The 17,289-nt window shown below is 36.4% G+C and overlaps 1 protein-coding gene across 1 annotated transcript in view; it reads right to left on the reverse strand.

The window, feature by feature from the left end:
• Positions 1-335: 335 nt before the first annotated feature.
• Positions 336-17,289, reverse strand: part of FGF1 (fibroblast growth factor 1) — a 143,122-nt gene continuing 126,168 nt past the window's right edge. Inside the window, exon 5 of the mRNA XM_051978635.1 lies at positions 336-4,837. Within this exon, the coding sequence (XP_051834595.1) occupies positions 4,643-4,837 (195 nt within the window). The 3' untranslated portion in view covers positions 336-4,642. The remainder of the gene's footprint in view (positions 4,838-17,289) is intronic.

Below are 17,289 nucleotides of genomic sequence, written 5' to 3' on the forward strand. Positions count from 1 at the left end.
AATGACTTGTCCAGAGTTATACAGCTAGTAAGTAAGGTTGGATTTGAACTCATATCTTCCTGAATCTAGGTTCAACCTTCTATCTACCTAGTTGCCCAACTGTGTCATCTAGATGCTTTATTTCTTAGATCACAGGTCCTCAAAGCCACAGATTCCCAGTTTTCGATATATGAATAAAAGTGATGAATAATATATGAATATGTGAATAAATACATGAATAAAAATGATGCCCCAAAAGGTGTTTCTTTGCTTCAGTAATGTTGAGAAGGATCCTTTAATGGGGAAGCTAACTGGACATTACATAGAAGAACATTAAAGGCATTCTCAAAGAGTCATTCTGTTATTCAACTTTTATTATCTTTGGTAAGATGCTGAGCCATACAAAATGGAGAATCACAGGAGATCATGACTAAGTTTCACTTGCAGCCCATTAGCTGTATCAAGTATGCTTCTAGTGAAGCTTAGGTCCTGACTTTCAACCTTATTTGGACTGGTTATTTTTCCCTCATTCAAAGGAAAGCTTCTGTTTTAGTTCCAGCCTGTACCCCTAGCCCTGGTCAGCTGTCTTGCACATGCTCACTGTTGGTCCCAAAGGGGCCACATCTGTCACCACTGCTGGGGGAAAAAATAACAACACAAAACAATTGAAATCCCAAAAGTTCCTGACAAGTAAGTAGGACAAGAGTGTCAGACCATACCTCGTTAAATGGATTCACAAACAGGGTCACATTATAGACAGGTCAGAGAGAAGTATACCCATAAGGGAAATAAAAAATAATGGGAGGGGATCCAGCCTTAATAACAAACCAGAGAAAGTTTCAATTGGATCAGGAGAGGAAAGAACCAAGCACAAGGCCACTAAGTTTTGGCACATTTTCTTTTAGGAATTAGAAAATTCTCCTCCTGGATTGCTGACACATTTGCACAGTTGATGTGGATACTATGGTATACTTTGACACACCCTTTGAAGATCTAAGAGGACATTATATTAGGGGATAACATGAGGTTTTTTCACTGATGGAAGTTGCTGGATCTTTAGAGAATGGGACATCTGGTACTCAATTTCATTTCCTCAGCCAACCGAGTTAAATGAATGAATCAGGCCACTGATTTTTACATAACAGAAAGGAAAGGATCTGCAATATGTTTCTTATATAACAAGCATCATGCCCTGGGAGAGCTCATAATGGCAAATTTTGGTGTTAGTGCATGGTGAGTCATTCTAGTCACAAACCAGCTAGGTCACATGACTTGGCAAACAAGTCCCAAATTGTTGTCACCCCTTTTCCCTATAGGTTTTTGTTAATCGTGAAAGCAAACTGAATCACTTCATGGAAAAACTCCATTTCTGGGCAGTGGAGTCTTTGATACTGTCAGGATGGTGCCTTGGAAACAGAGGCCCTGGGTTCAAACCCCATTTTAGCTACTTCCTAACTATCTGATCCTTGACCCCTCTGGGCCGCAATACATCATCTGTAAAAATGAGAGGCCTCTCAGGTGACCTCTGGTTTTCAGTCTATAATCCTATGATTCTTCTAACCATAGCCTTGTTCCTGAGCAGAATCAAAAAAGCAGCATTACTGGATTATTGTCAGCATCACAATGGTTCTGTGACAAAGAGGGTCTGCTTCTAAAATAACAAACTCCTTTCCTATGAGTTAGCAACGGTGCTTAATGTTTCTTGGATTAAACTCAACAATAAATCATTACAGACTATTAGAAATCCCTTGAATTTCCTCTTTGGATAACTTTTATTCTGGCCAAGGTATAAATGGCAGAGAGAAATCGTTGAGGATTGCATGATCCCTAGCTACTTCATAGAGTTTGTTAATAAGATCAAATGGGATAATTGATGTGAAAAAATAAGAAGAGATTACAGAAGGGAAAGGAGTGTAGAGTGGCATTATTAATTACAATCTTAGCCACTTCATTTGAATTATTCAGCAGCACTGTGACTTTAAACACCTTTTCAGGGAGCTGTAACTTTTCTTTCTAATCTCAATGTGACAGTTCTGTTGCCAAGGTGTTTTCTCACTTCACATTGGCACCTGTGATGAAAACTTCAATCAAACTTTGCTCAAGGTCCATAAGACCTTGCTCAAAGTTATGGTGCTGTCTCCTCTGTCTCCTCCTTTTTTTCTAATAGAGAATTCATAGCAGCACAACAGGAAACCAAAGACAAAGAAGAGAAAGAAACATCCTCTTTTGTGAATAAATGTAATATGAGTTATAGAGAATTGACTATCATATGATATAGCCATCATCCTTAATGAGTGAATATTAATGAGGTTTAACTGTGTTTGGTCTCTAGATAGTTTAAATATATGATGAAAACATATGCTCTCAATAAATAATGTGGAATAATAAAGCTATTAACAAGTTACCAGTATTGTAAGTCAGAGATGAGATCTATTTCTACTAGTTCGCTGGCTGTATGTTTTGAGTTTACTTCAAGCGAGAAGCATATTAATAATAACTGAAATATACTTTTCTTTTGGTAAGATAGTAGCTAGAGTTGTACCTTTTGTAAAATGTGCCTTTATAAGACCTCAAGATACTGTCCAAAAGGCATCTATTTCACCATTAGTGGAATACTTAAAGTCAGTATTTTTTTCTATAGCAGGAACTAGTAATTTTTGTGCCTGACAGAACTAGAATTAGCATGGGATAACTAGGATATCTCATCTTGGGAGGGAGGCATTCTTATTTAGAACAGACATTCACCAGACCTTTGCTCTTGGGTATAATTCTCATCCCTATTCCTTCACTTCTTTGATCAACCTACCCCAAAATATCTCGTCACTTTATACCATACCCTCAGCCACTCGAGACAATATGACATTAATCAGAGTACACTGAGCCTGGGGACAACCAACAAAAATGATGTTATTTTGATAGTATACAACTGCCTTCTCCCCACACATGCACACGTTTACTTTCCCCAGGTGCTAGAATTCCTAGCCATATCTTTGAGAATGGCACAGATTTGCTGAGTTGGTGGTGGATGAGGCAGGAGTGGCAGCTTGAGCCTGTCCTGGTTAGTGCAATCATTCAAAGGAGGAGAGCAATCTGGTCCTCAGAGAGACTCTAGAGTGCTTCTACCACACAGCATAGAGGTATGGGGGGTAGCAGATGGGTGTGAGGCAGAGTGTTGAGGCTTAGTAAAGGGGTAAATTACCCTAGGAGTGAGATGCCATAGCAATGACATCCTAGGAGGGGTCAGAGTCAGGATGAACAGTCTTCTGGTCTGCTTGGGGATGGTACTCTATGTTCTAGGCTATAATTCTGTTTTGTTACTTGCTTTGACTTTTTAAAATAATGTCATAAGTGTGATACAAGCAGTTCCTTGGAGTAGTTGGGGGCACACAGAAAGTAGGAGTTTCCCCAAGGTATGTGACCAGGGCATTTTAAGAATGATTAGTTGAAAGGGAGAGGATCTCTGCAAAGTTTCATCAAAATTTCAGAACTTAGAATTATAGTTCCTTAGCTCTCTTCTGTTCAGTCATGTGTCTTAGGGCTCCCAACATCTCTACATACTTGAGTCTACAAACTATTTGTAGTGGAAAAAAAAACTCTGAATTTGGAATCAGGAAGACAGAGGCAAATCTTGCCTCTATTCCTTACTAGCTATGTGACCTTTAGCAAATTACTTAACTGCTCTAGAGATCTCATTTTCCTCAACAAGTTAGACTAAATGACTTCCAAGATCTTCTATAGCTCTATAATCTCATGACCTCTGCTCAAAAAGGATAAAAGACTTCACTATATAATTACTTTCTCTCTCCTTTTTTCTAAACTCCTATTTGATGGCCCCTGCACAGTTTATCTCCCCTTTGTTGCAATCTACCACTTAAATGATCAACTCTTGTTTTTCCTGCTTTCATCCCTATCTCATACCCAACCTAAAACTTCCCTGGTATCTGCTGTTCCCAGCAACATTCTTCTCAATACCTTGGGAGGGTGAAGAAGCATAATGATTTTTATCAGCTAATTCTTCTCTTCTTCCTTCTCTTCCTTTGTTCTTTCTACCTCGAGACTCTCTTCCTTCCAAATTCTTGTCCGGCCTTTCCCAATTGCAGCCTGTCCATATCCACTTGATTCTGCCTCCCTGATCCCGTTTTCTGTGGGTGGCCCTCCCCACCCCAATCTTCTAATAAGTTATTCTGCTAATATTTGTGGGGTGTTAAAAGGAAGAGGGCACTGAGCCAGGTGTGTGGGGGAAAGAGCAGATGGGGTTTGCTCCCTCAGAGAGGAATTATATGCAGTTACTAATGACTCATTTGGCAAGTCCCTTAACACACTTCATTTGGCCCCATGCATGCACCTTTGCATTTGAGAAGCCGATCCTGCTGCTGAGATCCACATAACAACGGAAAATCAAAACATAGCCTGGGACATCCTGGCCTGTTGGCCCTAGCAGCATTTTGGTCCATTTGTGCCAAGCTTTACTAGTGCAAACAGCTTTGCATAGGAGGAACTAAGAATTTAAAAGCACAAAGCTTGCAAGTAAAAGTGGCTGTCGATGTCAGGGTCAGGCTAGCCAATAGGCAAAGGGACATTTGGGGATCCAGAAGAGAGGGAAGGAGGTGTTTGAGACTCCTGGGATTGTTCTGGAGTGGCCAACACCTGATTCAGATTTTTTTTACTCAGAGGACACAGGGAGGGGAAGGAATAGGATGGCTTTCTGTCCATAGTGAGTCCTGGGACCTTTTTTGCAGCTTCCATTTTTCTTGAGGCCCACAAACCAATTTTTCTCCGCATGCTTCTTAGATATGTAGGTGTTGTAATGATTCTCCTCCAATCTCTCCAGGAACAAGCATTCTTCAGTGGGTGTCTGCTATAAAAAAAAAAAAACAACAGAAAAATTAAAGCTATTAAAAATACCTTCTTTAATCTACTCTGAGATCTGCATTATTTGCTTCCCAAATCTTCTATTCACTTTAAATTGAGACTGTTAGCTGCATCTCCATAGATCACAACAAATTAAGGGTTGGCAATTACTTGATAAATATTGGCAATGCAGATAATTAATTTGGGTAATTCAGGTCTTGCAAAAATACTTATGCCTGAACACCTTGGGAAAAATTGGAGAGGAGAGAGACACTGGTTGTCCAGGTAATTTTGGCTGTTTTAAGACTGATTCAGTATCGGTTCAGTTAAACTATCCATTTTGATATAGATGTTCTCTGATATTTAGAAGCTCAATAGGAAATTGTCAACTTTTTAATTATTAGTTTCATTTTAAAATGAAAAGATGATGGAATCTTGAGTCCACTAGTGGTTAAAAAAACAAGAACCATTATTATCAATACTATTTTATCTCTTTTGAAACCATATGATTGACAGAATATCTATTTTTGTACATGTAGATTATGAGTCATATTCATCCTAGTTTTTAAACTGAATGGTTTAGAAAACAGAAATCCCTTGAGAATGTGAGAGACCAAATTAAATTTTTTTCAATACTTACTTTATTCTTATGTTTTATATTGGGCTGTATCTTGATTAAAATATTAAAAATCTAGGAAAAGAAGAAATACATTCTTTTCTAAACCTAGGATAATTTAGACAAAATCCTATTAAGGGAGGAGGAGAGTCTAGTCTACAGTATTTGCTCCATATGTAGCATTCACTAAATTCAAATTTGAAGTCCCCTTTGGAAGGAAAATGGTGAAATGCTAACATTTCATCCTGTTGAATTTCATTGAGAGGACAGATTTGTATAGAACCTTAGCATCATTACTGTGAATATAACTCTTATTATACAAGACTAAAGACTTAGAAAAGGCAAGAACTCTGGCTGGCTTGAAGTTGCTTTCTAAAAATAAATCTCTGATATATAATCTCTATCTCTAACCCTGACTTCTCTCCTAATCTCAGACTTTCATTTCTATAAGATAGGCCCCTTTCCAATTCTGAGATTTGGGGATTCTATCTTTAGCTGGATATCCCATTAACACCTCAAAATCATCAAGTCTGAAAGCAACCTTTTTCTCTTTTTATACAATCTGCTCCCCTCTTGACTTTGCCTTTTTAATAAAAAGTAAATTTTAATTACAGTCTAATACATTTCTAATCTTCTCTCCATCATAGAACACAAAAGAAAACAGCCAAAGCTGACTAACAAAAAGCTAAGTTTGACACAACATTTTGCCCCCACAATTACATACCTGTCTATAAAAGGAAGGAATCATCTCTTATCTGGACCTAACAATTAATCTAAATTCAGCTGCCTTTTATGTGACATTAGTTATTGTATATAATTTTAACCTGATTCTATTTACTTGACTTTATATCAGTTCATGCAAATCTTTCTTTAAATCTCAGAATTTTTAATATTTATTATTTCTTATAGCACATTTATATTCTATTATATTCATTCTCATCATTAGTATATCTATTTCCTAATTAACAGGCACTTATTTCCTCTTCAATTGGTTGTTCTGTATTGTTTTGGGTTTTTTTGCTGCCACACGCAAAAAAAAATTGCTATTATGAATATGTTCACATATATGGGGCATTTTTTGGTTTGTTTTGTTTTGTTTTGCTTTGGGGGGTAAGGTATATGTCCAATTATAGGGTCAGTGCATCAAAATATATTAATAATTTTAATAACTTTTTTTGAAAAATCCCAAATTTTTCCTCCTGAGTTTTCAATCATTATTAATTGCACCATCAATTATCTTGACATTATTTTAGTTCAGAGATGTCAAACATATAACCTGCAGACCACATGTAGCCCACACACTTTTGAGTGTTGCCTGAACTAGATCAAAATGTAGTTACTACCTGATTTTAATGTGCTGCTATAGTAGTAAAAAGTAAATATATAAATGTGTGGTTTTCTAAATCAATAATGGAGTCACACAGATCTGTACATATAGTTTATTGATTCTGTTTCTATTTGACTTTGACTATATGCTATAGACTCTGACTTTCTCAGGTTATACACATGATAAAATTCAAGACTTGTCAAATCTTGTCAATATTTCTCCTATCTATCTATTCCCACCAGATTTTAGGCCATTGTTGCCATTTACATAAACCATTACAATAATAAAGGAGGTAAAAAGACTCATATGTGCAAAAATATTTGTAGCAGCTCTTTTTGTTGTAACAAAGAATTGGAAAATGAGTAAATGTCCATCATTTGGGTATGGCTAAATAAGTTCTGATATATGAAGATAATAGAATATTGTTGTTCTATAAAAAATAATAAACAAGTTGATTTCAGAAAGGCCTGAAAAGATTTACACAAATTGATACTGAGAAAAACAAGTAAAACCAGATTCCCTCTCATTAGAACTTTAGTCAAATTGTCAACTATGTTAAGGAGGAAATTCTTGTATAGGTTTGGTTTGTTCTCAATGATCTTTCCTCATCTTCATTTATTGGCTTCCCTAGTTTCCTTTAAGTCCCAACTAAAATCCCATCTTATTCAGGAAAATCTTAAGAAAGATCAGATTAAGTTTCATTCATTATTACAAGGAAGAACTGGATTAAATATCACTATATCTACTTTAACACTTCAAGGGTCAGTGATTCATTCATCTGTTGATGGAGACCACAACACTGCCAGACTTTAGGAAAAAGTTAAATGAGTTGTTGTGGCTAAATAAGATTCATCCCCTATGGCCAATCCCTTGGTGGAGAGGTTCTCTGCATTGATCTGGGTGAGCCTCACTAAACTTGGCCATTCTGATTTACTGAAAACCTTCTGTAACTTATGCTTCAAAGAACATGAAAAGAATTCCACCATGAAAGATGACTTTAGTAATATTGACCCATTGTTTTACTGTATGTAAGTTTCCTGTAACTTTGTAATTTTCCCCATAGCTTGCCATTTTTATTCTATGCTTTCATAGTTTCTGGCTGCAAATACCCTTTGAAAGTCTGAAGAGCAGAGTTTCTTAAGTCTTTTGAGTCATGATCCTCTTTGGCTGTCTGGTGAAGCCTTTGGATCCCTTCTCTGAATAATGTTTTAATAAATATATAAAATAAAATACATAGGATTACAGAGGAAACCAAGTATATGTAAGTAAAGTTTGTGAGTTGTTTTTTTTTTAAACTCTCAGGAAGATTGCAGGCTTGCTTGGGGATAAAAGGGAAAGGAAAGAAACTGTGAGTCTAAATCTTCTGCCTGGGTCTGAGAAAAGAAGAAACTAAGTAGAAAAGTGGATTGTTATGATGGAAGAGTAAATGGGCACATCTCTGTAGCATATGATAGGGAAAAGCAAGGGCTAAATGCCAGAAGTGTCCCTGAAGAAAAAGGAAAAGTCATGTTGGCAGGAGACCCTGTTCATTCACAGAGTCCTAGAGTCGTCTATAGATCATCCTAGCATCACAGATTTTGAGCTGGAAGAGAACTTGGAGGTCGCCTGGTTCAACACTCTCATTTCACAAATAGTTAATTAAAATTAATTAAGTGATTAAGTAATTTTTAAAAAATTAAGTGATTTGCCTAAAGTCACCAAGTAGTTGGAGAGCCAGGATTTGCACTGGGCCATAGTTACCAAGAGCAACAAAAAACCCTGATAGGAAAGGATGATTTAGGGGTTGGAGAGCTTTATTGGCAAATTGGATATAATCCAAGATATCCAAGATGTCTGTTAGCATCATTTCCACCCTCTCATTTCTCTGATCTTTGCCTCAGAATTATTTCTCTTTTGCTATGATATAACCCAGATGTCCTTAATTCCTCTTGCCCTAGTGATAGTTCAAGTGATAGCCATTTTTCTCTCTGATGATTTCATCTGCTACACTTGCTACAGTGACAAGAGTATCAGATTTGGGAACACCCAGGTTGGAATCCCAGCACTGGCTATGACTAGTATCACATAAGTTAGCTGGGTTTCAATTTCTTCATCTGTGAAATAAGATCTTTAAGATGCCATCTAGCTCTTAATCTTATGACTCTATGAATCTTAGCACTGAAAAAAGTGCTTCATGAGGATTCATCTATAATAATTTGTTGATTTTACAGAGAAAGGAATAGAAACCCAAATGTGTGATCACCAGGCTTTCAAGAATTTGTCATCAAGCCAAATACTGACTTTTTAATATATCCACTAAATTTGTTTTTTGTTTTTTTAATGCATGTCAAATACCCTTTTCAATTATTTGTAATACATATTTTATGACTGGAAACTTTTTGTACAATTTGTTGTTCAGTCGTTTATTGAATGACTGTTATGGTCTGTGGAATCATGAAGAATTGGACATTATTGATGTCCAATTCTTCATGATCCCACGGACCATAACAACCAATAATGTCCATGAGATTTTCTTGGCAAAGATACTGGAATGATTTATATTTCCTTCTCCAGTGGATTAAGGCAAACAGAGGTTAAGTGTCTTGCCCAGGATCACATAGCTAGCAAGTTTCTAAGGCCAGATTTGATCTCTGGTTCCATTCTATCCACTGAGCTACCTAGCTGCCTCCTTTTTTGCACAATACACACCAATAAATATTTTGCTTTAAATACAATTAAGAACCTACTATGTGCCAGAGTGTATAGTAGGCAATGGAGATAGAAAGACAAAAATGAGATAGTACCTGTCATCAGGGAGCTCACATTCTAGTAGGGAAATAATATGCACATAAATAAGTATATACAAATTGCATACCAAAGTTAGGGGAGAACAATAACATGTGGAAGAACATAATGGTTGGCATTTATATAGAACTTTAAGATTTGCAAAGAGCTTTACTCTTTCAACTAACCTGGGGAGTTTAGTGAAATTATTATCTCCATTATACAGTTGCAGAAAATAAGGTAAAGAAAAGTTAAACAACTTGCTCAGGTTCACAGTTATGAAATATAGGAATTTAAACTCAAATTTTCTTGACTCCAGAATCAGGACTCTATCAACTACATCAAAGCTTTTTAAAATGTATTATAATATTGAGGTTGTGACACATATGTGACACATAATTGAATGCGAGAGTTGCAAAAAATTTTACAACAGTAAAAGGTATCAAATATTCCACCAAAATATAATTCTTTATGTAAAAATAAACATGTACATCAATCTCATTAGTATGCAGTTTACCTTTCATAAGTGATTTTTAAAAGTATATGTATATCAAAGAACTTTTTTGAAATAAATTTCCTGTAGATTTATTATCAGAAAATGTTTGATTTGTATACCTATTTTATATACCTATATACCTGGGGTTGCATAAAAATTCTTGGGCAAAAGGGTCACAAGTAGAAAAAGTTTAAGAAGGCCTTTACTATCCCATCTAGCAAGTAGGATAATGAAAGGCTTCTTATAAATTTCACATGAGAGAACATTGAATGAAATAAGGCAGGAAGTAAGGTATTACTATATTCTATGCTTGAAGGGACATTTGTCCTCTTTGTCCAGGGATTTGTACTCTTTCCCTTTGCTGCTAAATATTTTTATCAATGACTTGGATGATATATTTATCAATTATATAGATAACATTAAAATAGGAAGAATAGCTAATATGTTTGATGATAGAATCAAGATCCAAATAGATCCTTGTTAAAGATATAGTGGAAAATAATGGAATGAATCTAATTTGAACCATATAAATAGAATGAGTTTAAGTCTTATGCTTATATTCAAAGAATCAAATCTGCATGTATAGCATAATACCAATGTATGTTCTTATCTAATACCCATACAATGTAATTGGATATAGTAGGGTGGGATCTAGTCACAAAGTGGGGTATAAACACCCCATGATGTCACATTTAGCTCCTCACACCTTTTTAAACTATATGCATCCAATATCTGTACTTTTTTTGTGGATTTTGCTTGATTTCCTAACTGTTCTCATTTTAGCAGGTATATATTCTTAGAGATAGACCATCACCACATGATTGCACTCAAACTTCCTCAGGATTCTAAAGTAATCTTACTGAAGGGAAAGTAGAGGAGAGAATGTAGCTGATGACTGCACAGTTCTGTCTCACTTAAATCCAATTCATTTGCAAGACATCACCATCCTAATGTCACTGGTCCTCTTAAAGAATGAAGGATGAACAACAATAGTAATAATAACACTGAGGGGAAATACACTTCTACTCACCACTTGAACTTTTTTTTTATCAACACAGTCATTCACAAGGCAATGCATCCACACAGTGAGTAAATTCATATACTCACAATAATGTCATCTTTAGATCTTAGTAATTTTTTTAACATTAAGGCAAAAGAAACATTATAGATCCTAATGTACTAAATCAAAAGTATAAACATATACACATATACAGGCATGTATGCATACATACATACATACATACATGCATACATATATAAAATGGAGCTAAGCGGTATAGGGAATAGAGTGTTAGATCCAATGTCAGAAAGACTTATCTTCTCAAATTCAAATCTAGTCTCAGACATTTCCTAGTTGTCTGACTCTGGATAAATCTTTTGATCCTATTTGCCTCAGTTTCCTCATCTGTCAAATGATCTGGAGAAGGAAATGGCAAACTACTCCAGTATCTTTGCCAAGAAAATTCCAAGTGCAGTCATAGAGGGTTGTATATGACTAAAAAATGACCAAGCAACAACAAAATAAATTATAAATATACATATGAATCAAGTCAGACTCTTACTAGTATGCTCATTAGCTATGGTAAAGAATGGATACACATTTATGGAAACCTGACAGAAAAACTCACTGTTTGGTAAGAACTCACAATTTTAATTTGCAGGCTTCAGTGTTATTGTTTCATTCAGAACTATCTATATCACGCCTGACTCTTATCACTCCAGTCAGGAAAATGATCTTTTCTCTTCTGAGACATAGGCTTTACAAGCTCATTTAGTGAACCAATATTCTTAAAAGGGCATTTAGAAAGCATTAGCTCTTAATGTAAATAGTTTTCTTTAAGCAAGACTATTATCAGACTCTGCAAACTGTTTATCTCTGGTCTGTCCAAGTCAGCCCATTTATTCACTCAACCAGATGCAAAACTGCCCAATCAAAATCGCCTTTAGAGCAATACAATTCATCTTCTCTTTGACCTAATTCAACAGGATTCCACAGCTGCAAAGCCCCCTTCCTTCTCCTTCTCAAGCTAGAGGGGGCAGCAGAGAGCAACAAGCACAAAATGAAAACTTTATTTTGCTCTAACTCTAGCTGTTGAAGAAGGTCATTAGTGGCTAATAGGATTCTTGGCCAATAAAATCAATGATCTGAAAGCAATGACCTCTAATCAATGATCTTTGAATAATTCAGCTGAAACCTTCTCTCAGTTGTCTCTTTCCAGGTGCCATAGTTCCAGTGGAGTAGCTTTTCATAACCAAACCCTGCTTCCTCTCTTTCTCCCTCTTTCAACTAAGGTTCCTTTTCTCTTGTTACTGATGCTGCAATAGCTTACTCTTCATTTTCTGTGCTCAGTGATACAAACAGGAGCTTCCTGAATATTAGTGATTCACCTTTCACAAGTCACAACGGCCCCAATTTTCCTTATCAAATTTATAATCTTTAAAAATCATATTCAGGCTCTAAATATTTATGACTTCTCATTTTCTTATTTTTAGCCTTTTTAATCACAGAATATGGATTTAAAACATGCATATGTAAATTATAAAAGGTGCCTATCATTCCTTAGTTCTAAAGTCTCTAACAAAGGAGTATGTTTCTTTGGTGCCCTTAAAACTGTGTTTCTTTACCAAAAAAAAAAAAAAAAAATTCTCTAGACTTTAATAAAAAAGAAATCTTTCTCTATTTCTTTATAAATGCTCAGGGTGGGGTAATGGATGGATTAAAGTCAGTAAGATCTATGTACAATATGTACAGATACATACTAGCTATGTGACCCTGGACAAGTCACTTAAACTTTTTAAGTCTTCCAAAAAAAAGTACTTTGTGAACTGTAAAAGTGCCATGTAAATATTAGTTATTATTATGGGACAGCTAAGTGGTATAGTGGATATGATATTGGATTTTAAATCAAGAAGACCTAGATTTGAATCCTACTTCAGGTAGGAGTTTGTATTCATACGTTCAGGAGTATATAGATGTAATTGTTTTTTTCCAAGTCTTGAAAGCTTGGACCTACTTGCACCTGGAGCCTATTGCTACCTATTGTCTTGCCGACACTAGAAGATTCTCAGAACCTCTATTAAATTCCTCCTTTACTGGGACAAATCCAACTCAATATATTCCAGATGATATTGCCATTTCTGTGATTAACACACTCTTCTAGGTGAGTAACTTTAGGGAAGTGACAGGCTCTCTCAGCCTCAGATTCCTCATTTATAAAACTTGCATAGTAATATATTGCACCTATCTCCCAGAGATGTTATGAGGACATATATAAAGTTGTGAGGATTACATATATAAAATGCTTTACAAACCTTAGAGTATTATATAAATGCTATATATTAAGATATTCTTGCCCAAGTAAGGCATCACTCCTCATTATTAACTATCCAAGAGCTAAAAAATCCAACAAGATCCAAATCTTCAACTCCATAACACAGATAATTTTCCTTCCAAAACTTCCAAAATCCCATATATTTCTTCATACCCATATTTTAAGATAATACTCACACTAGGAATCAAATGTTCATAAGAGCAGCAATATCTTACATCTTTTGACAATTAAAAAAATCTTTTCCTTTACACAAAATGCCCTTTTTGTCATTAACTGTTTCTAGTGAAAAAGATCTCAAAGAAGCTGAAAGCCTTACAACAGCATGGTAAAAAAAAGACATTGTATGGAGAAAAACTGGGAAGTGTTAGATGAGGGCAAGTTCGGTGTGAGTCAGCAGTATTATTTGGCATCCAAAAAAGCCAAAATGATCTTGAACTGCCTACAAAGAGATGATGTGTCCTGAATGATCATCCCACAGTACCCTGCCCTAGTTAGACCACATCTGGAATATCAGTTTACAAAGATCAGTGTCAAAAAAGAGCATACTTGGAGAAGGGAAACCAAAATAGTGAAGAGATTTGAGACTGTACCCTAAGAGAATCAATTGAAGGCACCAAAACTGTTTAGCCTAAGGAAAGGTTTGAGAGAGGGTCCAAGAGATCTCTGCCTCAAGAGCAGAACTAAAATCAATTGGCATAAGTTGCAGAGAGGCAAATTTAAGCTCAGTGGTAAGGAAAATTTTCCTGGCAATTAGAGCAGTCCAAAGTGAAATAGGTTGCCTCAAGAAGTAATGAGTTCCCCTTCCCTGAAGGTGTTCAAACATAGAATGGACATTCACTTGCCAGAATTATTGTAAAAGGTTTCAGTTAGAAGATTCCTAATATTCATTCCCAACATGAGAATTATTGGTTCCACTAATCCTGGCTAATATTTGCTGAATATGAGTCCATGGAAAAGTCATTGTTTCCCAGATATAAGTTTTTTTTTTCAAGTCTCCACAATTATTTGGTGATATTTTGTTGAAGAAGGACTTTTATGCTTCTCATTATGTAGTGATGATGATGATATGGTGGTGGTGGTGGTAATGAGAGAGGGGTGTTTCCTTGGGTGGACTCCATGTTCCCATTATACTTGAGATCAAGAGAGAGCTTCACTTATTAGAAGGAAATTCTCAGGACTACACTTCCAAAGTAAGATTTGTCTGAGTAAAGAAGGGATTTAATAGAGAGATTCTGAGATTTTTTCAAAGTCAGCAAGACAAAAGGTAGCAATAGGCTCCAGATGCAAGCAGGTCCAGGATCTTCTCAAGACACGGGAAGAAATAACAACCACATCTATCCTCCTGAGGGTATGGAGACAAACCATGAAAGCTAAGATAGCATGAGGAGGGCTGGTGGGAGATGCAGAAACTTGGCTTAGATGTACTGAACTTTGACTTCCCAAGAGATCAATTCTCTAACTGCTCTAATAAGATTGAAAGGAACTTACTAGAAGATTCTAGTAGAAACTAATCCTTAACACCTTGTCTTGAATGATATGTCACTACTGTGTCCCAAAGACAGAGATTAACTTGAGAACATTTATGACCTGATTTAATTCCTTTTTATTTATCTTGCATTTGGTCTTAATTAAATGTCTTTTGCTCTTTTGTCACAAATTATTGGCATGGCCTGGCAAGGTATAATTGATAAAGAGCTAGGTGGTGAATTTTGATAAATTCTGACCATAAACAATGCATCAAACCTTGGAAGTATCAAGAGTCTTATTTGGAGAAGTCTAGCACATGATAACTCAGGTTTCTCTCTGAGGTTTATAAATCATCCTCTCCTTCTCCCTCCCCCCCCCCAACACTGCAAATTAGGTAATACAAGTATGGAATTTATCTTATAAGGTACAAATTTCCCATAGAGATTTCCCATAGAGAAAACTGGGACACTGATGCATTGTTGGTGGAGTTGTGAACGAATCCAACCATTCTGGAGAGCAATCTGGAATTATGCCCCAAAAGTTATCAAATTGTGCATACCCTTTGATTCAGCAGTGCTACTACTGGGCTTATATCCCAAAGAAATACTAAAGAAGGGAAAGGGACCTGTATGTGCCAAAATGTTTGTAGCAGCCCTGTTTGTAGTGGCTAGAAGCTGGAAAATGAATGGATGCCCATCAATTGGAGAATGGCTGGGTAAATTGTGGTATATGAATGTTATGGAATATTATTGTTCTGTAAGAAATGACCAACAGGATGAATACAGAGAGGCTTGGAGAGACTTACATGAACTGATGCTGAGTGAAATGAGCAGAACCAGGAGATCACTTTACACTTCGACAACGATATTGTATGAGGATGTATTCTGATGGAAGTGGATTTCTTTGACAAAGAGACCTAACTGAGTTTCAATTGATAAATGATGGACAGAAGCAGCTACACCCAAAGAAAGAACACTGGGAAACGAATGTGAACTATCTGCATTTTTGTTTTTCTTCCCGGGTTATTTTTACCTTCTGAATCCAATTCTCCCTGTGCAACAAGAAAACTGCTCGGTTCTGCACACATATATTGTATCTAAGATATACTGTAACATGTCTAACATATATAGGACTGCTTGCCATCGGGGGAGGGGGTGAAGGGAGGGAGGGGAAAAATCGGAACAGAGACGAGTGCAAAGGATAATGTTGTAAAAAAGTTACCCTGGCATGGATTCTGTCAATATAAAGTTATTATAAAATAAAATAAAATATGAAAAGAGATTTCCCATAAAGAAACCAGGTCCAGTGATATCTGATTGAGAGAATATAGGGAATTCTTCTAATTGGTTCCTAGTAACTATGGCTGGCAATGACTGGCAACTAAGAGGAGGATGAACTCTTCTTAAAGGAGCCTCCTTTCATGGTTTATATAAAATGCATTATTGGAGCCTGCCTCAGGTTTTGAACTTCTTTTTCACCTTACATTTTCTTCCAAAGTACAGCAAAGATTGTGTGGGGGGCTTCTATTTTTGCTACCTCCATCAAGAAAGATTTATGGCCACTTGCAGCAGAAGCAAATGAAAGTAGTAGATATGCTTGAATACAGTCTGTGAGGAGAGATGGTAAGAGTGAACTTTCCCCAATAACACTTGTGGCAGCAACTGGGGCACAAAAGATATACCCTGCAGAAATATGGCAGAAGCAGAAATAGTCAAGTATATGCCCAACCTTTGGGAGTTACCTCATAGACTCAAGAACTCCTGAGTTCAAGAGTTTGAGACCTGGAGCTTTAGAGAAGTACGTTCTAATGTTGTATATTCCTTGGAGAAAGAAGGAAGGAAGGAAATAAGCACTTATTGAGCACCTCCTATGTGCTAGGCACTATGTTAAATGCTTTACAAATTGTAAAGGGCTGAAACTCTGAGTTGATGCACTGGGGTCAGACAACCAAGCACTTGGGGCTAATTATGATTGGACAATACTCTATTAACATATGCTTGGAAAATGGCCCTTCCCACTATTCTATGCTGGTTCGATCTTTTGGTGTATACAAAGAATTGTGGGAAGGATTAGGGGGTGGAGTAAGACAAGCCAGAGTCACTTTGGCGGTAGGCGAGAAGAAGGAGGTCATGGAGATCTGTGCCCATTCCCTTCACTTCTACCCCTAAAGACTAAGAATAAAGACCAAGGGCTTTTGCTTCTCCCAACTTCTGCTGATTCTAAGGTATCCAGGGTGCTAACTTGGTCTTCACAACAAATGGTACTCATTTGGTCTTCGCAAAAACACTGAAAGGCAGGTACTATTATCATCCACATTTTATAGTTGAGGAAACTGAAACAGACAAATGTTAAATGACTTGCCCATTGTCATAAATTTATTAAGTGTTGAAGGCCATATCTGAACTCAGATTTTCTTGACTCTGGTCCCAGTGCTTTATCCACTGCACCAACATCCTGC

Source organism: Antechinus flavipes, chromosome 2 (genome assembly GCF_016432865.1).
Source record: "Antechinus flavipes isolate AdamAnt ecotype Samford, QLD, Australia chromosome 2, AdamAnt_v2, whole genome shotgun sequence".
Taxonomy (NCBI): domain Eukaryota; kingdom Metazoa; phylum Chordata; class Mammalia; order Dasyuromorphia; family Dasyuridae; genus Antechinus; species Antechinus flavipes.